The sequence below is a fragment of the Clarias gariepinus genome, chromosome 17 (assembly GCF_024256425.1).
Source record: "Clarias gariepinus isolate MV-2021 ecotype Netherlands chromosome 17, CGAR_prim_01v2, whole genome shotgun sequence".
NCBI lineage: Eukaryota > Metazoa > Chordata > Actinopteri > Siluriformes > Clariidae > Clarias > Clarias gariepinus.
In genome coordinates, this window is record NC_071116.1 from 2,878,655 (window position 1) to 2,906,202 (window position 27,548).

At 41.1% G+C, this 27,548-nt stretch overlaps 1 protein-coding gene across 1 annotated transcript in view; it reads left to right on the top strand.

The window, feature by feature from the left end:
* kirrel3a (kirre like nephrin family adhesion molecule 3a) overlaps positions 1-27,548 on the top strand; it is a 97,517-nt gene that overhangs the window by 54,378 nt on the left and 15,591 nt on the right. Inside the window, exons 3-6 of the mRNA XM_053516470.1 lie at positions 2,839-2,988; positions 11,808-11,965; positions 14,041-14,191; positions 23,094-23,199. Coding sequence (XP_053372445.1) covers positions 2,839-2,988; positions 11,808-11,965; positions 14,041-14,191; positions 23,094-23,199 — 565 coding nt within the window. The remainder of the gene's footprint in view (positions 1-2,838; positions 2,989-11,807; positions 11,966-14,040; positions 14,192-23,093; positions 23,200-27,548) is intronic.

A 27,548-nucleotide genomic window follows, 5' to 3' on the forward strand; every position in this document is an offset into this window, starting at 1 on the left:
GCACAGACAGGCGAGCGATGGCAGTGGGCAAAGTGGCAGAGTGCGCCCACATGGGCAGCAGCTCCTGTGTGCCCCATGGGCATTCTGCTTCTCGCTGACCTGGCCAGTCGACCCCCGCCAGCTGTCCACTGGGTGCAGCCACAGACGAGAGTCCCTCTTAAAGTCTGGGAACGGGGAATTAACGTGGATAAGTGGCAGCCTTTTCCCTCTTCAGCATCAGGATCCCAAATTCTGGCCAAGGCAGGATCATGGCTTTACATTCTTTCAGGTTTTCAACGTCTGCCGCACAACTCTGCTCCAGATCTTCATCGTGATAGGCCAGACCAGCCCAGGAGCTACACTCCCTACCTTGCTTTTATAATGCGGGGAGAATCCTGCAGTCCATTAGTGGTGATTACGCCACAGCCATCTCCATTTCCAGCAGCCCGGCCCCTTTGGGCATCTTCAGACAGGAAGGCCATCTATCTAGTCAGCCTACAGGGTGAGCGAGGAGCATCAACAGATTGAGACGCACACCCATCACAGGCACACGCTGTGACACCGCAGTTCTACGACAAAGCCTATGCCTTTGGTACCTTTAGTACTCCATAGGTACTGTAAGGTGGATCTACTTTTAATCTATTTTTTTTTTTTTGGTTTTTTACTCCAAAAAGAAAGTGATGTTTATGTTTTATAGAGTAAAATTACATTATATTTACAAGTAAAGGATACTCAGAATTGCAGTGGATAAGGGGTAAGGGTTTAGGTTTTTTGCTTATTTTTCTTTCTTGCACATTAATGTTAATTTATGCAATAACCCAAATAAGACAGGAAGAGCGTGCACGTGTGTCCTGAGCATCGCTTCTGCACCTGTGAAGCACAATCCAGGTCAATGAAAGCCATTTTTAATTATGACAAAGGGAACGCCAGAACAATAGTATGCTTTTTTTTTAACAACAGAATTATAAAAAGAAAGAAAGAAAGAAAGAAAGAAAGAAAGAGAGAATTTAGTGCTTTTTTACCATCACTGTGACTCTTTTATTGGCAGATCTTCAAAACTCTCCCCAATCATATGTTTATAAATGTTTTAGATGTTATTTTATTTAAAATCTATGTTTAAATTGATTTTCTCAATCTATTCACATAAACACAATTACTGTCATCCAGTCCTAATTGTCTGAGCAAAAGCACGTCTGTTGTCTGGGAGAAACTCATCCAGGCTGTGTGTGTGTGTGATTGATTTAAAGCGCACTCGATCTCCATGATGGAACAAGTGTCAGCTGCTGCACTTGCTTCACTGCAAATTTGTCTTTTTTCCCAGCGACCTTGGGCAGCGTTTAGTCACGGCCCGAGCTCTTTAATTGAGCCTCTAAGGTCTTCCTCTGTCCCATTCCACTCGCTCTGCCTCACTCTAAGCCACTGGGACGTCCCCCTGAGGTGCTGCTTTCATTGGATTGCAGTATCAAGGTGCTGAGGGCTGAAATCCGACTCTTAGCCAAACACTGTGAGCTGCTCGATAAGCGCTCCTGTGCGGCCGTAACACGGGATAAACACTTCGTCATTCCGGTGGCTGATCGATGCTGAGCTGGAGGAGTTTACAGATCTTTTTTTCTGTGCAGAATGTAATAACTGTGTACTAATGATGGTGCAGGTCATCTGGTGTGTTACTGCATCTTCATGACAGTCTTCATAAGACCAAATGACGAACACTAAGAGCAAGTCGAGGTTTTCATTATATGCTCAGGAAAGGATCTTCTCTCTCAGTTCCTAGGACTTTGTAGTGCTTTATGTGTCAGTATCATTGTGACGATTCCTGTGTTGCTGTAACAATAACTGCGTGTTGCTGTAACGATTATTTATATCCTCTATATACATACAGCGTATATATATATCTCATCCGGCACTTGGGAACCGGCAACGGCGAAGCTCTAGATCTCCGGCTGCGAGAAGTTACAGCCTCACCCGAGAACCGAACAGTGATCTCCGGATGATGGGGCGAGCAGTTTACCCCTACGCCATTTGGAGGCCCATACTCAACTTTACCCTCTCATTTATCTGTTATTGCTCTAATCATCTAAGTTTCCTGAATCCCAGTTTCCCCACTCGTACTTACCTCAAGCCTGATTGAAGGCTTTATCTAAAAGACTTTTTGCAGGTTTAAAGCTCTATTTCACCTCTGACTCTTACTAATGAGTGAAAGTGTAAAATTGTCTGTAAAAGGTTCTTGCCTGTAAGAGGATGGTGTTCCGCATCAGTAGAGTTTAAGCAAATGATAAAAGTTAACTACATCCATTTTAGATGCGAGCAGTGAGACAGTAAAGCTAATAGGGTTTAGGAGTGCTCACTGCTCACTAACTTTTCACTGAATTAGCATTAATCAACAGGCGATTAGCATCATACTGCTCTCCACCTTCTGGAGCTCGTTCTGCCTTTAAGCTACTCGGCAAAGTGAACATCAGCATTAAGAGGTGATTGGATGAGTCTAAATTTAGTTCTTAAGAAGGGGCAAAGTCAGATGAGTGTTTCATTGGATTTCTCTGAACTGTTAGCATGACAAATATTAATTAATGATCTCTAGAATAATACATTTGATAAACAGTAAAGCCACAATTGCTGAGAATTTAAAGGAGCCAGGTGAAATGGTTCTTTGGAAGAATCTTTGGTTCTTGATGCCTGGTCCTGAGTCAGTTTCTGATAGCCCCTTCTCAGGAACGTCCCACTAATCAGAGACCACAGGGCAGACTCTGAACAGTTAATGCATTATGGGAATTCAGGAGAACATTTAACATGTAGCCAAAATGACAATCTCCGCCACTGCAGTGTGAGATATGTTTCATGAGACACCTCTATGTTTTCCAGGCTATCCACGATATGACGTAGTAGGAGATCACAGCAAAGGCGAGTACCACCTTCTGATCCAGAGAACCGAGATGGCTGATGATGGAAGCTTTGAGTGTCAGGGCATCCAAGCCGGCATAAGATCCCGACCTGCCCGCCTCACCGTTCTAGGTCAGTATGATTCCCGAGACTGTGGAGTTTTTTTTCTGTGAGGATGTTTAGGTTTATGGAAGGAGTCTTTAGTGTCAGTGTAACTCTCAGAGGTAAAGCTGCCCAGTTCAGTTCTCTAACATGAGAAAGTCTTTTTATGTATTATTAACGTAAAGATGCTTTTGGCCTGCTCTTGGTGAAAATCCTTGTAAAACTGCATGGTAATTATGTGTTCAGGGACCTAAAAGTAAGAAACTTAAATGATCTTAAACTCCAAATGGTTTTGGTCCTAATTGCACAGCAGGTGCTAAGTAATCACCAGGAGCAGATAAGCCTGGAACTGTCTCAAATCAGGGCTAATCAGCTGTAGGAAAAGACCTTGGATATATTTTCCATCTCCTGTGATTATTAATCAATGAGATTGCGATGCAAATGTCCACCTCCACACGGGCAAAAAACAAGGCCTAATTATCATTATCGATCACTCCTGCTTGTTAAAGCCATGATGGAGTCCAGAGGTATCAGCTCATTATTCTGGCTCATGAGCAGCAAAGCTGCAGTCAAGCTATCTGAAGCTGCTTACTCTGAGGGAAGTGAAGATGTCGGCCATTCCAAATCCGTCACAATAATTCATTATAGGGACAACCATTTGTTTTTTGTTCTTTATCTTTCCTACAGGAGAGAAGAATGATCGGGTTCTTCCTGGACATAGCCATTAGCCTGACATTTAATCCTGCCCAGGTTCAGGTACAGGTTCCTGTAAAGTTATATACAGAGCTGTGGGCTCTCAATGAGCTAATAAAGGTGATGTACAGATTGGTGTCCTGATGCACTGTGGCTTCATTCGGACAGCGAAGCATGAGCACAACTCGAGCCAGAGAATTTCTAAACTTCCCTGACTTTTTCTAGTCCCTGGTTGGATTCATGCTGGAAAAAGTCCTATAATAGTCCTAGACTATTTTGAGTTCTACAGTAAATAAAATTTGAGCCTGAAGAAACGTCCTACAAGTAATTCTGAAATGATTAGTGAATATCGGCCCAGGGCTAAGCATCTCAGAATTAAAATAGGATTTGCATAGAAAGTTTATTTAGGATTGAAAAAGTAAAATAGAAATCTGCAGCAGTTGTGTGTTTATGCACACAGACAAAACTTATGGATGTGTGACTGCATTATCGCTGCATGACGTTATCCTAACCAGTCTGCTCCAATCACAACTGTGATTATATAAGGGATAAAGTTCCCATAATTAAGCTGTGTAGGACTGTCATAATCTGATCACAATGATTTGCGCAAAACTGGAGAGAGGATAAGAGAGTTTTGTTAGCGCAAAAGGTGGTTAAATGTAAAGATCTAATCAAAGCAAAATTCTGCTTTAAAAAGTAAGTGGAAGTAATTTGTGCAAGCATCAATGCCACCTGTCAGTTTGCTGCACATACCCCTAAGAAGTGTGCATCATGGGGATACACACGTGTTAATGAAGTGATGAAGTGTGCTTATAGCAGAGAATCTCAAATAAACAGATGTGTACACTCAAATAATTTTATATTGTTTTTGGATTCAACAGACCATCCAATCCACACACAAGCTGGGCAAATATTTTACATCGGATGCCCTTTCTGAGGCAATTTTGTTTGGCCTTGGGACTGGCACTGCATCCAGTGGTAGGGGTTTGGGCATTGGCTGGGAATTGAACCTGGAATCAAATAATTTGATATAAATATATAAAATGTATATCTAAATATGTTTATTTTAATGTGTGTGCCATGGATGATGTCCACAACACCAGGAATGCAGTTTGTTTTTCATTAATTTCACGCTGCATGATGGGGATTTAATATTTCCCGACACTGTCGGCTGTGTCACTGTTTCAAGGCTGCATCTTTGAAACAATGACACTGTCTCTCCTCTGAACGCCATTTCCTCACTACTCCTAACCAGTTAGGACAGCTACGGAGCTCTCCTAACTTTTGATAGAGATGGGAGTGATTTCTTATTTTAGGAATTTTAATAAATAGTTTTTATTCCTACTCCTGAAAGTAGGATCAAAATGGGGTCATTCTGAGAATTTTTGGCCACTTAGGAGTGATTTCCTACTCGGAGATCCTTAGTAAATATGGACTTTGATCTTCTTTTAAGTCAAGGGTATTAACAAACATAATGTGTTTATAATAAAAATAATTTAAAAAAATTAAGTTTTTACTGAACACACTCATTTAACATTTAAAATGGTAGTGGAAAAGGTAATTGAAGCCTTGAAGTTAATAATTGGTCACTGTGCTCTTTGGCAAACTTCAGGTATCCATCAATGTTCTTTTTAGTAAGCAGCTGCTTCCTTTGTGGTGTCCTCCCATGGACTCGTTCAATGCTTTATTTACTGTTATCTCATGAACACATATGTAAGCCAGTTCTAATGCTGCCTTCAAACCTTTGACTGACTCTCTGTGTCGTTTCTTTATCTTATGGATGAGTCATGATGGCTTACATTATTATTATTTTTGTGCTGAGCTAAAACTAAAAAGGTTTGAGTGGTTTTTAATCAGTCAAAGAAGCTCTTGTCCACACCTCCAAACTCATTTTCCTAACAAAACTCCAGGTATGTTGACTCCTGACTCCATTTAGCTTCTTTAAGGTATTTTTTCACTAGCACTATGATGCTTTTATGGTTGTCCCCAATAAAGACATAAAAGATCAGAATTTTTCTTTTGACTTCTCATTTTATGACAAATTGATGCCAGAAAACCATGAAGTTCCAGATTCACATACTTTTCCTTGCCACTGTATTTGCTCATGTGCTCCTCTTTCTCGTCTCCCTGAGATAATGACAGAGTTGAGCTGAAACACCAGGTTTGGGAAAGACTGCCAGCAAACAAACCTTTTTACTTTATTTTTAGGCCAATATTTTCAGCCCAAACAATCCTCTCACTCTTTGCCTCCCATCTGCCTTCAGTTAATGTCAGAATGAACCCTGCCTCCCGTGTGGTTGATTGGTTTGGATAAAAAGCAAACGGTGACAGGCTGAAAAAGAAATTGGAGCAGTTCGAACTTGAGGCCCGAATATTGTTCTCTCTCCTTCATTTTCCTTTTGTTAAAGAGCCTTTTGTGATGTAAATGAAATCTCAAGCAGGTTCTAACAACCCATTAAAATGTACTTTCCATAAACGGCCACACACTTTGGAACAGCTGGTCCTCGTTTCTCAAACAGAACACTTTGCACATCTGCAGCTCCACTGTCAGCTTGGAGTTTGGAGATCATGGAGACAGCTATTCTCCAAAATGCACTGTTTTCCTGGAGCTGTAGGAACGGTGGAGAGCAGAGTGAGTTATCATACTCTGTCACACACTCTGCTCTGCTGTTCCTGTTTTGACACTTGTCACTGTGAGTCGAGAACATTTAGGAACTCTGTGAGAACTGAAGAATGTAGACTTTAAAAGCTACTAAACCAAACAGCATTTAGGACTTGACACAGAGAGCTTGATTTGTATGACTGTAGGCTAAAAGGGCCAGGGTTTGTCATGTTGTGAGTTTGGAGATGCTTTTCTGCTTATCATACTTGTATAGAGAGGTTAATTGAGTTGGCCAAGGCTTTAACATCATCTGAAGCTCCACACAGCTGAGCCACATGAATGACTGATTACATAAATGCACAAATGACCTGCTGTGTGGTTTTAAGAATCTCAGCCGGAGTGTGTCACAAGTCAGCAGAGCAAGCTGTGTGTGTGTTGTTTGTTTATTGAGTTCTCAAGGCTGTTGAGCGAACAAGACATGAAGATCAATGTTTACCAGCCGTAAAATCTCCATAAAGACCAAACATGTCTACACATCTGTAGTCTTCCGTCTGACTTGCAGTATAACGATAAACGACGTAGACTGGACTTGGCTGGAATTATTTCGAAATAATGCACTTTAAACTCTACTGTTAACTGGATTACTATGGTTTCTATAAAAACGTGTTCTTTACAGCAGTATAAAATAGGTGTTAAGGCGAGACAGATGGAAGGAGTCTCCAGTGTCAGAGAGGTTGTTGAGGGAGTGATGATTTTAGCTACTATAGCATAAGTGAGAACAGGAATGAACCGTGTGGATGTTTCATGACATTAAATATAACAATAATTACATCATTCTTTAACTAATAAACCTTTCAGGACAAATTTTTCTCTAAAAGCACAAAATTATGTATTTTTACTGAAGCAGCTTACCATGCTTGATCTATGACCTTGTTAATAGTTTAATTTTTGTCCAGCCCCACCTCTTTTCAGCATTTCCACACTCATATCATCATCAGATCGTCCTTATTAAGCAGATTGGCACAGTTCTGCCATGTGCCGTTTACTTAGGCATTAGGAGTGGCTTCCGTCTGGTCACTCTACCATACAGGCCTGATTGGTGGATTTGTTGCAGAGATGGTTGTTCTTCTGCAAGGTTCTCCTTTCTCCACAGAGGAGCTTTGGCAGACTGACCATCGGGTTCTCAGTTTAGATGGCCGGCCAGCTCTAGGAAGAGTCCTGGTGGTTTACAACTTTAAAGCAGCAGGAATTATTCTGTAATCTTCCCCAGATTTGTGGCTAAAGACAATCCTGTCTGGGAGGTCTACAAACAATTCCTTTGACTTCATGCTTGGTTGTGCTCTGACATGAACTGTCAACTGTGGGACCTTATATACAGTATATAGACAGGTGTGTGCCTTTCCAAATCATGTCCAATCAACTGAATTTATCACAGGTGGACTCCAATTAAGATGCAGAAACATCTCACGGATGATCAGGGGAAACAGGATGAGTCTGAGCTCAATTTTGAGCTTCATGGCAAAGACTGTGAATACTTATGTACAGTACATGTGCTTTCTCAAATTTTTTTATTTGTAATAAATTTGCAAATATCACAAGTCAAATTTTTTCATGTTGTCATGACGGGGTGTTGTGTGTAGAATTCCGAAGAAAAAAAATGAATCCATTTTAGAATTACTGTACCCTGTGGCATAACAAAATGTGGAAAAAGTGATGCGCTGTGAATACTTTCCGCATGCACTGTATTTACACTTTAATGCTATTGAGCAATTCAACTTCTATTATTGAGACTTTATTCCCATAGCCGGTGTAATCTGATCTGCTTGAGAGACTCCCATGACTGCTTGTCGTTTATTTGGCTGGAAAAGCTAAAGAAGGCTAATTACTGTAGCTTCTGTAGATCCGGATGCAGCATGAACGTGATGTATCCCTCTCCGTCACGTCTCTGTTATATAACACATTTCCTGACCAGATAGCAGCCACAGGTTTGTTAGAAAACAGGTCACTTTTCCTCCAGTACCGCCTTCTCACTGTTTTTTACAACCTGATATTGCTCCATTTTTCTCTTCTCTTGCCTTTTTTGCCTCGCCTCAGCAGACCGATCAAATCTGGAAACCGTCCCAAGGGCCACATGTATCGAGAGGGCGACGAGAAAAGTCATCGGTGCCATGGAGCCGTGCTGGTGTCGGGGATCACTCGAGTGTTTCTGCTGCTCTGAGTGCCAATTAAACAGCAGCGATTCATTCAGTCCACTCGCCCACTCGAGAGAAATCTATCGACTGACCGCATTAAACCCTCAATTTAGAGTTAATACGCTGAGGAATATTTGCAAACATGACAATAATAATGATGTGTGAGACGATGAAGACACTGTTAGGCAACAGTTACAGGTCCATTCGATGGAATAATTTGTCTCGGGTTTCATACCGTGTTATGTGTTCCTTGAATCGGAAGGACGCGTCGATACGCCACAGAGGTACTTGATTATATATTGTGTCGTGCGTCTGTAAATTACAGGATTTAATAAAGCACTCGTTCTAAAGCCTCACCATTCTATAGTAGCTAAGGAAACTTTTGGAATTGTTGATGTTGTGAAGTTTTCTGTAAAGAAACCTTAATCTTTCATTTTTAAAAGTAGTCTCCAGGGTCACTACTTTGCAAGTTTCTATGTCTTATTTTTGTCCTTTACATCATAATGTTCTTGTCGATGAAATGCTGCTGTGGTGTATGAGGAAAAAAACACTCCTAACAGTACAAAAAGTGACTTGTGCATTCATCTTGCAGCTTTCCACAAGAAAGATGACCCGCGCGAGTGTGATACTTACATCGTCCAGCGTGAGAGCTGCTCGCTCACTTTCCGGAGTCTCAGAGCTGAAGGAGGCGACTTGATTAGTTCTGGTGCGGTAATTCAGGGTCATATTTCACCCTGAGTGTTCCTCACAGATGAGTCAAGGCCAAACCTGGCAAGCCTCTGAGAGAAATGAATGAAGCTCTCAGAATGGCAGGGGACATAAACCTCTCCCTTTCGCTTTCTGGTTCACTGAATTTCTCCATACTCTTTTAGTTTTTTTTAAATGTCTGAGACATAAACATTATTGTGGCTGTAAATAGAATTCAGAGGTGTGTGTGCGTGTGTGTTACGGACCTTGGTTTCCTCCTAATGAAGTTATAAACTCTTTCAATCTAGTGCTCCCTTTGGCCTCCTTCACTCATTCACCTCGCCGTCTTTCTCTCTCCATATATATCTATCCCAGTCTCTCTGGAGTAGTCAGGATGTGCCACCTGCATTTCTGCCTTTGATTTTGACTTGCCCCAGATATGCTCTCTAATGAGCCGCATGCTCGATCAATAATTCAACTGAGTGCGAATGGAAAGCAGAGCAATCAGAGGTGTTTAAAGAGAGTCTCACAATCAGTGCTATTCAGGACTACCGACATTTCCCCCCTCTCTGCTCATCCCTCCATCTACCTTTCTCTTTTTGCTAGCTGGTGTTTGGCTTTTCTTGTTTTAAGACAGGTGGTAATGATTTGGCACAGAATAAGCTGCAGAAAACTTATTACACCAACATGTTTTTTTTTTACAAAACATTTTACAAAACCTCTTATTTGCTCAAAGACACCACAAAATCTACATGAGCATCCAAAACCTTAGGCCCTATCATCCGGAGATCGCTGGTTCGATCCCCGAGTGATGCTGTAACCTCTCACAGTCGGAGGCCTAAAGAGAGCTGATTGGCTGAGCTCTCTTAGGGGGGAGGGATGAGAGGTACTTAGTGCTCCCACATTAATGACGGCTCTACAAGCCAATCAGGGCTGTCTGTAAGCTCACGCAGGTGGGGAGAGCGGATAGCGCTGTTCCTCCGAGTGTGTTACGCCGCCCCCAACGGTGCGTGAGCGAGCAGTTCAAAAAGATGGTTGGTGACGTCACATGGATCGGAGGAAACACGTGGGTCGGTATGTGAACTGATTTACGCAAAATGACGTCATCAGTGTAACTTTTTTTTTATCCTTTTTTATCACTTTCTTAACTCTATTTTTGCTCTTTCCCATATATATGGCTGACATTGGCTGGCATTCCAAGGGAGAAGATGGTTGGTAACCAAGAACATATTGCACTGGAGTCAGTTGTGTGGGGTGTTGCAGAGAGTTTTGGGCATATGCGACCCATGGCAGAAATGGATATATGTTCTTGAGAAGTACTGTAGAAAGATCCATCGTGAATTCAGTGGTCAGGTGAGATGAAGGACATTGTGTGGGAAGAGGCAGGAGCTTGTCTGACAGAGGGGCAGTTGATCACAATTAGATTTTGCTGACCACAATAGAAGCAACATCTCTCTCTTCACTTCTCTTGTTCAGCAGCAGCAGATTTGTGATTTTGAGTTAGATGGGTTCTGGTTGTTGCTGATAGCTGTCAGCTGAATAGTTAAGTTGATAAGTGAGTCCAAGGACTTCTGATAATTTTGGGGATGCAAAAAAAAAACAAAAAAAAAAACATGTAAGTAACTTTGGGTTTAATCAACCGGGGTTCAAAATCAAAACATTCCCTGCACCACAATCTACAGTCAACAGTTTTAATGAAAGAGTCATAGCATTAAAGCAGGAACTCTGCACACGTGGAGGTTTGTCTTAAATATCTTTCAGGTTTTTAGATGGGGGTGCTAGCTGTAGTCTTCCCTTTATTAATTTGCTGATTTTTGGGCAACTGTATCATTCATGGTGGGCGAAATGTTCTATCAAGGAACAGAAAGAGACTGGTGAATGTAAATGCAGTGGAACAAATAGCAGAACAAATCCAAAGCCGTAGGCAGAGATGTATTTGAAAAAAGACAGGGTTATTTGATGTGCAAACAGCATATCAGAGTGCAAGAATATGAAGACGCCAACAGTACAAAAGGCTTGATAATGTCAGGTAAATGTATAGTGAGCAAAGTCTATGAGTCCAGAGTTTATATAATATGGGCATAATTGTAAACAGGAGGCGGTGGTGTTTTAGACAGTTGAGGCTTTGGGTTGCTTATTGGAGGATCTGGGATTTAAGCCCTGCCACCAATACTACTGTTCCCTGGACAAAGCCCTTACAAATCATTCCAATGCCGATGTCGAATCTAAGGCTGAGATAAGAAAGGAGGAGGGTTTGGTGTTGGTCTACGAACCTGGCCCTATTTGTTTTTAGTTAAATTACTTGTCGACCCTTTTTGTTTAATGTTTAGAAGTGTGAACAAAATAATTGACATGCACCTAAGTCTTTAGCCTCACGTTCTGATTTACGATTTTGTACTTATATTTTAACATAAAAAATAAAATAAAACTCCAACATTTTTCAGTAATTTAGACATGATCTTTAACAGCTCATTGGAATACATTATAGACAAATGCAAGTTACTGATGAAGGGCTGGTACAGTAAGTAAAATACACAGAGATTTGTAATATTAGAAGTCTGTTGAGTTAATACTTGCCCCTGTTCCCCTGCAGTAGATGATGATGAGACAGTGGATCTCGGTCCCTGCTCTCTGCAAAAATCCCCATCTCATTAATTATTAAATTTCTTTTGCAGTTCCTCCTGACGATCCTGTGATCATTGGAGCACCCGTGGTGAGTCTGAGAGCGGGCGAGCCACTTAACCTGACGTGCCATGCTGACAACGCCAAGCCGGCAGCCTCCATCATCTGGATCCGTAACGGGGAGGTGCTTAACGGTGCCATGTACTCCAAGGTACTGTATCAGGTGCATTCAGTCAGTATTTAAATCAGTGTGATAGAGGAAAGAGAGGCACAGGAGGCAAACGTCACCATCACTTAGCCGAATAGCTCCCAAAGCTGCTGCTCCATCTGCAGGAAATCAAAACATTACCACAGTGAAATTTACTGTTCAAAAAGGTTTATGGAAAGAGTCTCCAAGCTGTACCTTTAAGTCTACAGAAAATGAATAATAAAGTACAGTCTAATTATTTAATACATAAAACAGTTGTGAGAGGAATAAAGCATGTAAGGACATGCTGTTATAGGAAAACCATCACCTTCAGGATGTCTGCAGTGACTTCTCTTCATCACACCACTCCATCCTCAATTATTTAGCTTTAAGAGTTTTATTCCTTTCATTCCTTACATAACACTCCAGATCTCTTTATTCTGCAGTGAAGCGTTATTATTTCATAAAGCCACTGTCTCTTCATGTCCTCAGAAAGGTTAGTTGCCTTGATGTAACCAAGTCAATAGGATTTTTAAAATTTAATCCTGGCAGCTGAATGAAACTTCAGCGTTGTGATTTAAACACAACAAAAAGTGATTATAGACGGGTTTCTGGGTGTTTTGTTCAATTTCATATGGTCTGGGGAGAAATGAATGCTTATCCCTCTCACTTTCTCTCTATCTATCTCTCTCTTTCTCTCTTTAAGGATGGAGGATAGAAAGAAAATAATAACTAATTTGAATGGGTGGATGGAAGGCAATGGGAGGCAGTGACAGGCAAGATAATAAACCAAATAAATCCCCAGGAAGAAAGGAATGATTAAATAATTAAATAAATGAACACCAGCAATAGTCAAGCTTGTACATACCAAAAAAGGAAGAAATGAATAAATAAGTGAATTAATAAATGAATATGTAGATAATATAATTAAAAAGCAACCATTAATTGGCCCGAGCACCTCCACCATCAGTGCCTGGGTACACCACACAACCTGTATACAAAATAAACATCATCAATCACAGACAGACAGACAGACAGACAAACAAACACTCAGATAGATAGACTGAGTGCTTTAACGTTTGGAAACACATCTGTTTTGTTAAAGCAATGAACAAAAGTCTAAAATATAATCAGAGTTTGGCATCATATCTTTTTCTCCAGATTGGAGGATTTATTAAATCTTTTCCTCATTAAATGTTTTGTTGACAGAGTCGATCCCCTGCACAGATCTCTTTTTCTTTCTCCTTTCCTCATCTTTCTTTAGAGAACTTTATTTTTCTTTATTTATGCGAGTTGGAGTCTTCTTATGCGAGCGCAACGAGCCTTCGTGAGAAAGATGAGGACGATAGTGTCTCTTTTGTCCTTTTAAAAAAAGACAAAGCAGTGATTTAAACCCGGGCTGTTTGTTAATGTCAGTGATGTTAGACATATCTGACTGAACTTGTATCTCCTATATTGTGCTCTTAGAGACTTCATTTCTAAAACGTACTGCAGTGGAAGAAACCATTTGTTCAGAACTTTAGTGTAGGGATACAAACTTTGGGAAATAGGTCAGTATTTTAATTATTTTTTTCTACTCTCCTGGTAGACAAAATTTGTCCTCTTCTGGTCATGGCTCAGATGATGAAATTTCATGTTTTTTTCTCTCCACAAGAAAGCTAACACTTTGGCTAACATGGCTAGCTAGCGTCTTTTTGTTCCCTCTGTGTGGGGGTTTTGTTAGCATCAGAGCAATAGACCAAGCTTGTCACTGCTTTGTTCTTTATTTTATTCTGAGTTTTAAAAGATTATCCAATTATCCATTGCTCATGCTGATAAACTGTTAAAGCTAACTAGCCATTCAAGTTAGCATTCACTATACACAGTATGAACGAATTATTTATAATGGGGTGGGGGGGGGCGATTATTAGAGACTATAAAGTGTTTACAAAGAGCTTTAAAAGCACAGTTAAATGCTTTCTTTCTCTCTCTCTCTCTCTGGAAATGTTGTGGATCTGCGTTTAAATAAGATCTCCCTCAGCTCTTCACCTCTGTTAGCTGCACTATCTGAATATTCCCCAACAAGTCTGTGGTTTCTGTTGATTCGTTGTTGTTTGCAGACGCTGTTGCGAGACGGGCACAGAGAGAGCACAGTCAGCACGCTGTACGTCTCCGCATCCAACATCGAAAGTGGCCAGCGCATCACCTGCCGAGCGTCCAACAAGGCAGCGCCCAACGGCAAAGAGGCCACCGTCACCATTGACATCCAGCGTGAGCTTTACTTTACTGACACACTCAAACACACCTAGAAACAGCTTCTTCTACATTTTACTTTTTTAGACAGTTTGGGTGCGGGGTAGGGATGGGTGTATTTGCATTTATATAACCTCAACTGTCACTACTGGTCCATCTGCAGAAAAAAGTAAAAATAAATTAATAAACACAAGCAGACATATGACAGATCATGTCGGAAAAATTATGACGCAAACAGCTCACATGTGACGAGATGCATTTTCCTCTGTGTTTAAATCCTCAAAGACATTTAGCATGACTAATGTAGCATAAACTGGGGTTTAACTTTTGACAGCTTCATTGTTCCTGGCTTTAAACTTCATTTTATTCTTCTTTATGGCAGAACTACTGAAAACTACTTTTTTATCTCTTTGTCATGCAAAGCAATACTCCATTTTCCCTCCAAGCCTGCTGCATTTATTTATTTATTCATTTTTATTATTATTATTTTTTTAAGAAACCATACTTATCATCTTCAACCTCCTGTGATGCAGGTCATCATATCCAGAAGTCAGAAGCTGCAAAATTGTGATCCCTAGATAAACCTTCCAATTGGTGATCGTTCACACATTGAGATTCATTTCCTTTTCCAACCCGTGAAGGTAAATAATTATCAGAGTTGCTTTTCTAAGATCATGCTATACTTCACCTTAGATTTGTAGATGATGGAGCATATTCAAACCCCTGCTGATTCAGTGAGCAAGAAACAGGTGCTGTGTAAATCTATGAAAATACGGGGTTTGAATAAAAAACTCCCAGTAAATTTCTTAGAAGATCGTGATGAGAACATCACACCAGGAAGCTTATAAATCAGGTGGATAAGACACATGATTCGTGCATGTTGCACCTTTCTGTTTATAACGATGTGTCATGAGGTAATCGCTTAATGTCCAGTATGATGAATTCAGACGTGTCTATGACAGAAGAGCTGAGCACCTTCTATGCTAGCCTCTAGACGGCAGCGAACAATGCAAATAGTGCTAGCAAAGCTAACTATGCTAACAATACTAGCGGCAAGGAGAGCCTTCGGGAGAGTGAACACCAGGAAAGCAGCAGGAATAGATGGCATCCAAGGTCAAATCCTCAGAGCCTACACAGACCAGCTAGCACCTAACGGAAATATTTAACCTCTCCCTAACCCAGTTGGTAATCCCCACATGCTTTAAAAAGTCCACTATTGTTCCTGTTCCAAAAAACCCCTATCCTGCTTCCCTCAAAGTCTACCACCCTGTAGCCCTCATCTCAGTAGTAATGAAGTGTTTTAAGCGGCTGGTCAGAGACTTCATTATTTCTTGCATGAAATGCAGTTTGCATGTCACCTAACCTGCTCTCTCACCTTCTCCATATATCACTTACTGTACTTAACTGGACACTAGGAGGGGGAATTATGTTAAAATGCTCTTTGTCAACTACAGTTTAGCATTTAACCTATGACTGAGTAGCTACTACCAACTCCACCACCATCATTAAATTTCGTAGTGGGCCTGATCTCCAACACTGATAAGACCGCCTACCTGGAGGTGATTAGAAATCTGGAGAACTGGTGCCAGAGGAACAACCTCCTCCTGAAAGTCGGCAGGAAAAAAAGGAAAGAAACTACCAAACCCCCATCATCAACAAGAGCCCAGTGAAGAGTTTGGACAGCTTCAGATACCTCAGTGTTCACATCATATAGGACACATCACATCAACACCATAGTGAAAAAGGCCCAGAATCTATACCACTTCAAACATTTGAGAGACTTTAGACTTCCCTCTAAGGTGCTAAGAAACTTTTACTTCTGCACCACAAGGGGAATCCTAATGGGAAAAATCACAACCTGGTTCAGGAACAGCACCATGCAGGACAGACGTGCTCTTCAGAGGGTGGTGCAATCAGCTGAGTGCATTATCTGCACCAAGGTCCCTGACCTGCATTCAATCGACAACAAGCGGTGCTGGACTAAGGCCATGAAGATTATAAAAGACCTCAGCCACCCCACTGAGTTACCACTGAATGATAGCAGAAATTTTTTAAAACGTGTTTTCAGGAGACATTTAATCATGATTAGTTGATGAATGGTAAACAAAGTTTCTCTCCCCACACTGCCCTGGCAATTCTTTTTACACTGAAGCAGTGATACAGGGTTTTATGTGCATGGAGTTAGAACTGGGCAAAAGAAAAAGGCTGGAACTGGGCAGGAGCATGGGACTGGAGTTGGCCATAAGGCTGAAACTAGGCAAGGGTATTGGAACAGTTCTTGGCACTGTGACTAGGCCAGGACTGGACCAAGGACTGCACTATCCACTTATAACCTCAGGTTTGGGTTGGTGCTCAGCTGATGCTAGGGCTCAGAACAAGAGAGACATCCTCATTGACTTCATCTTCATAAAGTCTGATGAGCACACACTTTCCCTTAGCCAGATGCAAGGCCAGCTCCAATGGTTTTTGACAACAAGCAGCAGGGGAAATCATTATGTCCTCCAAGCCTGTATTTAATGCAGTTGCTATGCACCCTAGTCTGCTTTACATGATGTCAAGGAGGATTAAAGTTGGCTTCAGGCTGCATACTCAAAACAAGGCAGAGGCACCAGTATGGTGCTCTCAAAGCTAGGGATGTGGAAGAAACATGACGTTAGTGAACCTGGGTTGTAGAGCACACAATGTTAACAAGACTGGGATGTGGGCCTCTGAGTAGTGCTGTGGTAACTTACTCACGAGTTCGATTCCCACAGGGTGATGCTGTAACCTCTCGCAGCCAGAGGCCTAAAGGGAAATGATTGGCCGAGCTTTCTCATAGGGGAGGGATGAGAGGTACTTAGTGCTCTTACATTAATTACGCACTAATTTACTGTCCTCCAAGTGTGGTACGCCGCCCCCAATAAGCAGTAAGAAAAGATGCGGTCGACTGGCAATACATGGTTTGGAGGAAACGCATGATAGTCCTCCTGACTGAGTGGTAGTGGTCTTAATGTGGGAGCACCCTAGGGATGGAGAGGAATTGGATATGATTAAATTAGCGAGAAAATTGGGGAAAAATCAAGACTGGGGTGTGGCACAGACATGACTCTTTGGTAACTTGGCATCATGACAATTTTAAAGCTAGATGGTGCGGTGAAGCTATGGTGTGCAGCAGGGTCATGTTCTTTAAGCCAGGGAGCAAAGTGAGCATGATGTCCCTCATGCCCTGGGTACCCTAAGAGGGTTCCGGGAGAACTGTTTTCACAATAGGCAGGATTGATTCTTACTGTTGCCAAATACGATTGCTCCTTCCTCCCTTTAGTGCAGTCCAGAGAAGTGTACTGCAGGCATGGAATCGTCAAAACTTGGCCGAAGCACCATCATGGTGCTCTCAAAGCTGTGGTATAATGCTATTAGTGAGGCAAGGGTGACACTTTGGAAACCTGGCAGGTTTTATCCACTAAGCCAAAAACGTTGTCAGTCTTGCATTCTGGTATAAAAGAGCCTGGAAAGTTATGGCATAATCTGAGATTACCAAAGCAAATTTGACGAGGTTGAAACAAAGGCAAAATCAATGCAGGACAAAGAAACACTAGTGAAGATCATAGTTATATCATATTTTTCCCCCAAACTTGGAAATGTCTCCATGTCTCCTCTAAGTGATAAAAAAAAAAAAACTTTCCTTATGTGCTTTTGTAAAGCCTTTATTTTGCCCATGATGTGCGTTCTTGAGTTTGTAAGCCAAGCGAATGTTCAGAGCTGAGGTCGATCAGCAATGCCGATATCTCCATTACAGAAACATTGACCTCTGCCCCAGTGGAGTCGCTTTATTCCCTCCATCCCTTCTGTTCATGACCGGGGGTCACGGTACGATCGATACCCAGCACCTCTTCCAGTAATTGCACTGTAAATTCCTACTGAGTTAAAAAAACAAGCATAATAATAATAAAAAACACTCTATCCTGGGTTAATTAATGTCGGAATGCAAATGTAAAGCAGTCGTCTAACACATTTTTGAGTAGTCTCATCTCCAAGGATGTGCTGATTCTCTTTCAATGAAAAACGTGACAAGAGGTAATTTCTACTTAGCTCCTTCCAAAGCTCCTTACTGCCTCCTTCTTCATGAGCCCTTGCTGTCTATTGGGTCCTGACATGTTCTTCTGTCTTTCCATGTAATTCAGACCTCATGCCAATATCAAACCTCAACTTTTGCAAATTCATAAATCTATTCAGCTCTGGATGATATGACAAAAATATGTCATGATGTTTAAGTTTGTTAAAAGAAAAAACTTCCATCAACACAGTCATGGAGCATTACATCAACCCTGACACAAGAGGGCGTGGTTTTAATGATGATTTTATTTAACAGATAAATGGTTTAATTACTGGCCTTTGAAAAAAAGGACAAAAAGTAAATTTTTAATAGAAAATCAATCTATAATCATTAAGAACGTGTTAATTAATATTCTAAAAATATTTATAGATATCTTGATATTGTGGTATTAATTTTATATATCACCATATTGCCCAGCCCTAGTGCTAGCGCTACATAAATGTCTTTATACAATTAGAAATATGAATAAAGAGAATAAAAATAAAAAAGGATAAAGTCCTGATAAAGGAGTGACGCTGAACTTGTGATGCTGTTTGTTTGTTTGCACCAGTGTTGTGTACGACTGTGTTATTGCCTCTGTAATCTTGCTAAGTAAGCGGTAAAGCCTCAAGCGTTTGTTTCTGCTCAATACAGTAGTAAGCTCTAATTGATTGATTAAAATTGACATTTGGTATTGACTGCTGAAGGGAGGACTTTACAATTGTATCAACAATATCTACATTAGCGTCCACTAAAACACTACTCATTGTTATTGTCTCTGCTTATATAATGAAAACATTGTAGCAGAGTGTCATATTGAACCTGGAGGTCCTGCCTTGCCATAGCTGGGTAACAAAGTTCGAGAATGGTTACAATACCGGCTTTGTAATTTCTGCAGGACAAGCCACTCAGTTCAGGCGCTTCTCGCACACACACAACGCATAGGTTGTGCCAACTAGGATGCACCTAACAAGGAGGCAGGCCGATGGAACTCGCCTGGTCTTCCAGCGTCTGCAAGCCTTTAAAAAGTCACCGTCACTTCCACACGGTGACTAGAGAGCACTCGAACCTGAGCACGTGTCTCCTGACTCGACTGAGTTTAAGTCCTGCTCGCCTAGAGGAAAGCTGCCGCCCCACTCTCGTACGCGCTCTGTTGTTTCTGCATACATTGAATACACCTCATTTAGCTTGGCTGCAAATTCCTCATAATCCTGCTGCACTTCCCTTGGCAAAGGCAACCAGGATGCTAGCACATCTCCAATAAAGAATTGTGGCAAGATCTAGTTGCTGTCCTTGCACACACTCTTTAACTGCTAGCACCAATCTAGTTTTTCGACAGGGAGAAACTTTCCGTGTCCTTATTATATCTCCATGGAAATATGGTGGTAATTCCATTTTGTAATGCACCACAGGCTTTATTGTTGTGTCTTGTTGTTTTGCGCTGCGTGCACCACCATTATCAGTGAGAACGTCATTCTCTTCAGCCCCATCCACTAATGACTGCAGTGACATGTTTAGAGTACCGTCCAACTTGTAACTTTAGCGAAAGAATATCCAGGCTGCTTTGTACTTCAGGCACTGACCGTGTAATTGTGTGAAAGTCGGAAGCTCACACAGAGCATGTGTCGACTGCAGCCATTTTTCGCGGAGAGAAACCAAGTTGAACGCCTTGGCTAATTGGTCGGAAGATGAAGCAAAAACACAGCTGTAACCCAGATTTCTTGAAGCATTTTAGTGTACTCCAGTCTTTCTGGGCTGTGGGTAATAAGCAGGCTACAGTTTTTAATCACACCAACACAACAAGACAATAAATGAGCAACCTGTTTTTACTTACTCTCTCTTGTACTGTATGTTACTTCCACCGTCTCACACTGAGTTACACTTAAAACTGTTTCACGTGAAACAAGGGCAAGTAACAACTAAGTTGCTCTTACCACAAAGGAAACACAATTAGCAAATTAAACGTTACACATAAAGATATATAATTTTTAAAATATTATTTAATAATACTCAATTCCCAATTAACATACATGAGCAAATAAATAAATACCATAACAGAGAACTGCATACAGTAGCATAATAAATAACACAAATCAATACAGTAGAATTAATGAAAATAATAGTGTATTGTATAGGAACTAAGGTTACAGTACCATTGGTTTATACAACATGGGCCAGAAGTCAGAAATGTTCTAATTAGGGCCCAAACACTATGATATCAGCCCTATCATGCATAGTGTAAAGTTTTTTTTTTCCATCATCCGAGACTCCGAAATTCATGACAATTGACAGATACTGTAGATTGGGGTCTGCTGCCATTAGGATGTCGGAGAATTTGGGCCCCAGACGTGGCATGGGGTCCTCACATGAGATTATGAGGCATTTGGCAGACACTTTTATGCAGTGAAACTTACAAAAGTGCTTTGAAGCTTATACACACACTTGCATGTATGCCCACGAAACCCTGTGCACATTTAGAGCTTATTAAGCTGAACAGGTTTTGCATTACATGCCATGGACTATACTTAACAAGTCATTTATTTTGGGTCATTTGCAAAATACACACTATGTATTTTGATGTACTCCTCCTAGGAGATTATACTGTACAGCCACCAACAAACTAGGCCTATGTGATCTCAATATATTCAGGATGCAAAAGTGCTGAGGGGGTTTTTGATATCTCAAATGGGTCAGCCATGATGATGCCTTAAAGTTATGCTAAAAAGTTGTAAATAACGTAGTGTGACATCACATTTGAGTGACATCACATAACATGATGTTTTTTCCATCATTTTTCCAACATAACATTTTAGATATTATAGAGTTATGTCATAACATAAATGTATGTCCTCTTTAAATGCATGTTAACATGCTCAAAGGTCACCCAGCAGGTGCTTGGGTCTGCTCAACTTGGCTTGCAACTATATTTTTATTTTGAGTTCATAATGTGTAAACCTGAAATGTCTTAGTAATTAAACTTAGTAATAAAGCACTATTAATTCATTATTCACTTTAATGTATTTTATTTACCTTTAATAAAATAAAAACTCTGAATAAACCCAGATGGCACTAATTAAAGATGTAAATTGCGCACCATAGTAATGGTCTTTAGCCGTTAGAGGATCTTCATGGTTTCGCTGACTCTTCTCTTTTTTTCCCTTTTTCTTTTCTCTTACATTGTCTAAGTCTCTCAGATCGTTTTTTTACTTGAGACAGCTGCGACACAAAACCTTTTCAAAGCCTCAAACCACAAACAGAGTTTTAATCGATATCAGAGCTCCTGTTTAGCTGAAGATGATTCCAGGCTTCCAGTTGGAGGTAATTTTAAAAGCCTCCCCTGCCATGAGCAGGTTTAGAACCTGTAAAGCGTAAAGTTTGTTTCACCTCATTCATTTCTCACCAATCAATATTTCCTCTTTTTAAAACACCTCCAGACGAAAAATGGCCGAATCCCTTCTTCAGTTTCCCTTAAGTCCTCATGATTCCCAAAAGTTCATGCTCTTTTAGAGAAGCATTTTTCAAAAAACAACTTTTAAAATACGTTTTTTTATTATTTTTTATTTTAAACAAAAGTAATTGTAAAAACAGCAAAGTTCTAAATGCTAATTGGTCAGAAAGTATTGCTTAATTTTCTTTAACAGCAGCTTTTACAGTAGTGTTGACTAATTGAAATCACAGGATTATATTAATATGTCAGCGTTGCTATAGTATCAGCTTGTTTACAAATACACTAATAGTATTAATAATATTAGAAATAATATTAACTTTATATAGCCTAATATTTGTTTAGATTTCCAAGAACAGATGAGATTACATTTTGTATTTCTTTGTAACATGACAACCTGAAACTTTTTTTTTGCCTTATTACATTTACATTTGAGCATTTGGCAGATGCCCTCATCCAACGCACATTTTATTTCATTTTTTATATCTGAGCAATTGAGGGTTAAGGGCTTTGCTCAAGGGCCCAACAGTGGCAATTGAGCTACCCCTGTCCTATTATCAAGAGACACAGTTAAAAAACATTCTACTGAAACTCTAAGATTCTACAAGCTCTGCTTAGAGCTGCATCTTCTGTAGAATCTTTACTCAGTTCCACAGAACTCTACACACCTGCAATAGAACCCTGTAGACCCTCTGTTGTGACGTTGATGTTCTACAGATTCCTGACTTCGTTTTACAGACGCGTCTCATCGTACACCTCTGAGTTCACACAGAAAGGGGGTGCAAATGAGCTCATTAGATCTAAAAATGTCTGCCCACAAAGCTTTCGGGATTTAGCGTATGAGTTTGATCAGTTGCGTTATAACACTATTGATGTGAAACGTTGGAGATAAAAGCTACAGGGACTTGTCCTCTCCCTCTCACGTTTCATTTTTAAGACCGAGTCTAAACTGCCTGTAATTAGCGTATTGTCTACTTTATTTGTCCCTGAGCGTGAATGAAAGAGCACATCGATTAAAAAGCCAGATTGCTAAACTCTTCCTTCACATAAAATGTGACCGGCGTTTGCGCGATCACTGTGTGACTTTCAGCAAGCACTCTCTTTAATCATAAGCGCTTTTTAAAACATGTTTTCAGTTCTAATACAGCAATTAGCAGCGAGACACAAGTCGCAGCAATCATAATGCTGAGCCACTCGCGTTAAATGGAAAATTTATTATTGAGTGTTTTTATTAAGCTTCATAATTTACATCATTTGTTTTGGGTTGGTTTGCTTATCTATGAAGAACATTCATAATTAATGTTTCATTAGCAAAAAAATGCTCTGTTGGACACACTGTGTGTGTTTGTGTTTGTGTGTGTGTGTTTAAATCTTTTCCTTTTTAATTTCTCCGTCTCTTGCAGATCTTCCTTTGGTGAACCTCTCTGTGGAGCCACAGCCGATTCTGGAAGGAAACCTGGTAAAGTTTTACTGCTCAGCCAAGGCCAACCCACCGGTCACTCAGTACAGGTACCGAAACACCGTACCAATGTTTTTGAGTTTTCTCTACAGGATCAGAGAGTATTGTTTGAGCAAACCTTACAGTGTACTTGGTGGAAAGATGTTAATGGACTCAACACCCCAATTTACAGAGGCAAATCAAAAATATCATTTTACCCCCAACAGAGGCATTTTTGGTTCCGGAGTCAGCATGATCAGATTTACACTTGCTGTGAAGGCAAATGAAGCTGAATTAAACATAAAGCTATCACATGTCTTTGGAGCCACACAAGTAGCAGCCTGGAAAACCTCTCTCTACTGTATACATTTTTCCTGAGCCTCAGTCATAAATCTTTGAGTTGTTTGTAACTGTTTGCGTAAGACAAACCGAACTAAAAAATTGATGCTGGATTTATAAAAGTTTGGTGTCATACAGCACACAACTGATGTAATGTGGTGTATTCGTCATTCAGCTCCGGGTCCTCGACAGGGAATTATTCAGATCCTGCTTAAACACTCCCCCACTTATCATCTATACCGTTTAATCCAGTATTCAGGGTCATGGGGGCCTATTCCAGAAGACCTAGGGCTAGGGGTGGGGTACACCCTGGACAGGATCCAATCCATCTCAGAGCACTAATTAGCCTAATCTGCAGATCTTTGGACTGTGGGAGAAAACCAGAGTACCCGGAGGAATCCCACCAAGCAAGGGGAGAACATGCAAACTCCATGCACACAGGGTCAGGAATCTAATCCGGCCAGGAATCAAACCCTGGAGGTGTAAGGCAACAGTGCTAACCACTACACCACCATGTTGCCCCCGCTAAAACAATGTTTTAATAATATAAAAAAAAAAAACTCGCTACTGCATTCAATTCCGACACAGAGGCTAAATAAATAATGAATGGCAGGAGAAACACTTCTGATACATGGTTTGTGCGAAAGGGATTAGAAAGCAGAGAAGCAAAAAGAAGTATTGAGGAAGAATTTCATTCGCTACCCAATGTGATATTTATGCACATTTGTGCTTACATAAATATTTGAACAGGTTTGAAGTGTGGCGCGAGGCTTGGCGTCCTGGATCATCATGCGTTTCATATGCAAAACATGTCCAGACAAAACTTGTATATGTAGATTAGCGATGTGTTAGCGTGATTGTAGGAAATAATGCTAATAGAGCACGGCGGGGAGAAGGGACGCAGGAGCCGCCTGTTAAAGACTGGTGGGTGGGTGAACCACATGTCGCATCAGGCGCAGAGTTTCGACTCACAAGTAGGTGTTCGAACCACTCCTACAGCATGTGCTGCTACGGTGCAATCATCTACATCAAGCACAAGCTATTGCGATCCAGCTGTTGACGAGAAACAGGTGCTGGATTTGTCATGGAGGCCCCTGTGCCCAGTTGGGGTAAGCAACCCAAATGTCAGTATTACAAGGGCCCTCGCCGAGGCCGTGCCAATAGATGGCTGGACGAGGCCAGCTGGGCGTTTAGGGAATGGAGGAGTTAGGCTGCATAAAAGCCCACAGAGAGTGCACTCTGCTGCTGTAAAGCCACCAATGAGGACCCTTCTGCACATGTGAGGGCCAAGTAAGTAGGACAGTACCCCACGTCTCAGGAATGGTAGAAAGGTGAAACTGCAATGCTGATGATGCACCATCTTAAGCATTGTTGATGCACCATCTTGGGCACGCTACACTGTTGAAGCACCAGTTTTTGCTCGTTATGTACACTACGCTGTTGATGAACTGGTTTAAGCTCGCTATGCATGCTGCGCTGTTGATGCCCCAGCCCTTGCATGTATTGCCGCCCTTCTTTCTGTCTCAGCTTTTTTCATGATTGTTTCCACTTGAGCTCACAGTAGAAAAGCGGGAGGACAGGTCGAAAAGTGTCACATGCTCGACGTATCATCTTCCAGACAGTAGAAGTGTAAATAGATTGTGTTGAGGACGCTCTTGAGAATGCTGGTTTTGTAAATGTCCTAAAAGTACAGGGAGGTCTACTCCACAGATAGACTAAGCAGTTTTAATCATGTTCCTGAGCAGTGCAATTTGCAAACCACATTATAATTGATCTGATTATTACACTTTTGACTGTACATTTGTAGAATTCTCTGAGAATTTTGGTTGACACACCAAATTTCTTCAACCTTCTTAAGAAGTACCAACATTGCTGGGATTTCTTGGCACCATGTGAGGTCCTCACTGCTGTTTAATTCTGAGGAATTTAAAAGTTTTTACCCTCTCCACCTCAGTACCACCAATGTAAATTGGGCTATGTGGTTCCTTTCTCCTCCCCATAGAATCAATAAATCATCTCCTTGGTCTTATGTACATTTAAGGAAAGAGACCAGGACATTAGTCCTGCCACCTCTTTTTTGTAAGATGTTTCCTCTCCTCCATAGATCAATTCAATGACATCTGCAACCCTTACGATTCTGGAAGGTCACACAGTCAAGTGTGCAGAGGGTGTACAGCAGTGGGCTCAGAACACAGCCTAGGGGTGTCCCTGTGCTCAAAATACTAATACCAGATGTTCTGTGCCCTATACTGACTGACTGAGGCCTATTTGTCAGGAAATTGGGTCACAGAGAGAGGGTGACAGTCCAAGGGTAAGGCGCTTTTCTGAGAGTGTGTTTAGGATGACTCTGTTGAGGGCAGAGCTGTAATCAATTAAAAGCATTCTTGCATATGTATCCTTTCCCTACAAGTGTGTGAGGGCTGTAAAAATGTCAGTGTTAACAGCAGCGTAGACCAGTTTTGTCTATATGCAAATTAAAATTGGTCTATGGAGGCTGGGATTGTGCTTTTTATAACCTTTCAAAAGACTCGATTGCAATATATGTGAATGCAACTGAGCTGTAATTATTCAGGTAGAATACTGTATTTTTCTTAGGGAGATGTACAATGGTGTTGGACTTAAAACATGTGGACATTGAGGCCTTTTCAAGGCACAGATTGTACATATCAGTGAGCATACCAGCTAGCCCTGAGAAGCAAACCCTGAGTGCCCACCCAGGGGTATTATATGGGCCTGCCGTTTGTCTCGGGTTTATTTCCATCAGAGGTAATAACTCATAAAGATGACATTTTCTTTATGATAATCCATCAGAGGCCAGACACTGATGTTGGATGAGACAGCCTGGCTCGCAGTCTCTGCTCTAATGCATCTGAAAGGTGTTCTATCAGGTTGAGGTCAGTCAAGTTCTTTCACACCAAACATACTTATCCATGTCTTTGTGCACTGGTATGCAGTCATGTCGGAACAGAAAGGGTCACCCTCAAACTGTTCCCACAAAGTTGGGAGCATGAACTTGTCCAAAATGTCTTGGTATGCTCAAGCATCAAGAGGTCCTTTCACTGGAACTATTGTAAGGGGCCAAGCCCAACTTTTGACAAACAACACCTCATCATATTTCCCTCTCCACCAAACATTACACTTGGCCCAATGCAGTCAGACAAGCACCATTATCCTTGCCAACCATCAAACCCAAACCCAACCCAGACTGCCTAACAGAGAAGCATGATTTGTCACTTCAGAGAATACATCTCAGCTGCACGCATCCTTTCATCCTGGCATCCTTTCATGGTACCATGCTGGAATTTACTAAGCTTCTGAGAGCGACCCATGCTTTCATAAATGTTGGTAGAAATGGTCTGCATGCCTAGTTTTTTGGTTTTATACTCCTGACTCCATGAAAGTAATTGGTATGCCTGAATTAAATGTTTTGAATGGGTGAATAAATACTTTTAGCAATAAAGTATACATTTTGAAGTGTCTTGTAGGGATGATGTTCTCTGTGCATGTGCTAATGTAGCCAGTCACAGCTGTAGTGTACTCATTTAAGTCCACAGAATCTCCTCTCGTGGCAGCCATTTTAAACACATCTCATTTGGTACTCTCAAAGCAGTCTACAACTAACAATGATAGCCACATGATCAGACTCCAGCAAAATTTAACAGATAGCAAAAACACCACAATAAACTCCCTTGGTAGATAGAAGGGTTTACACTTCACCATTGAAAAATAAATATCCCCTAAACAGTGCTTTTTACCAACCAACTCATCCCTACGCCACTTGTTTTTCTTTTTCAGTTTTTTTCACCTACTCGCATAGCAGATGCAAGCCTCCTTTTGTTTTGCCTGAGACTGATGTATGTCCTCCGCAGTGAATTGGGCGTATGTCTAGCAGAAAAGTCGAGTCTGATGTCTTGTCTGAGAGCCAGGCTTTTGTGGAAATATAAGCACAACATTCCCTGGTCCTGAGCTTGTCCATCTTGTTTTTGAGTAAGTGGACATTTGCTAGAAGCAGGCTAGGTAGCAGTGGATGCATAGCTCTAGCCTTTAGCCTAGCATGTAGCCCACCTTTCTTACCCCATAT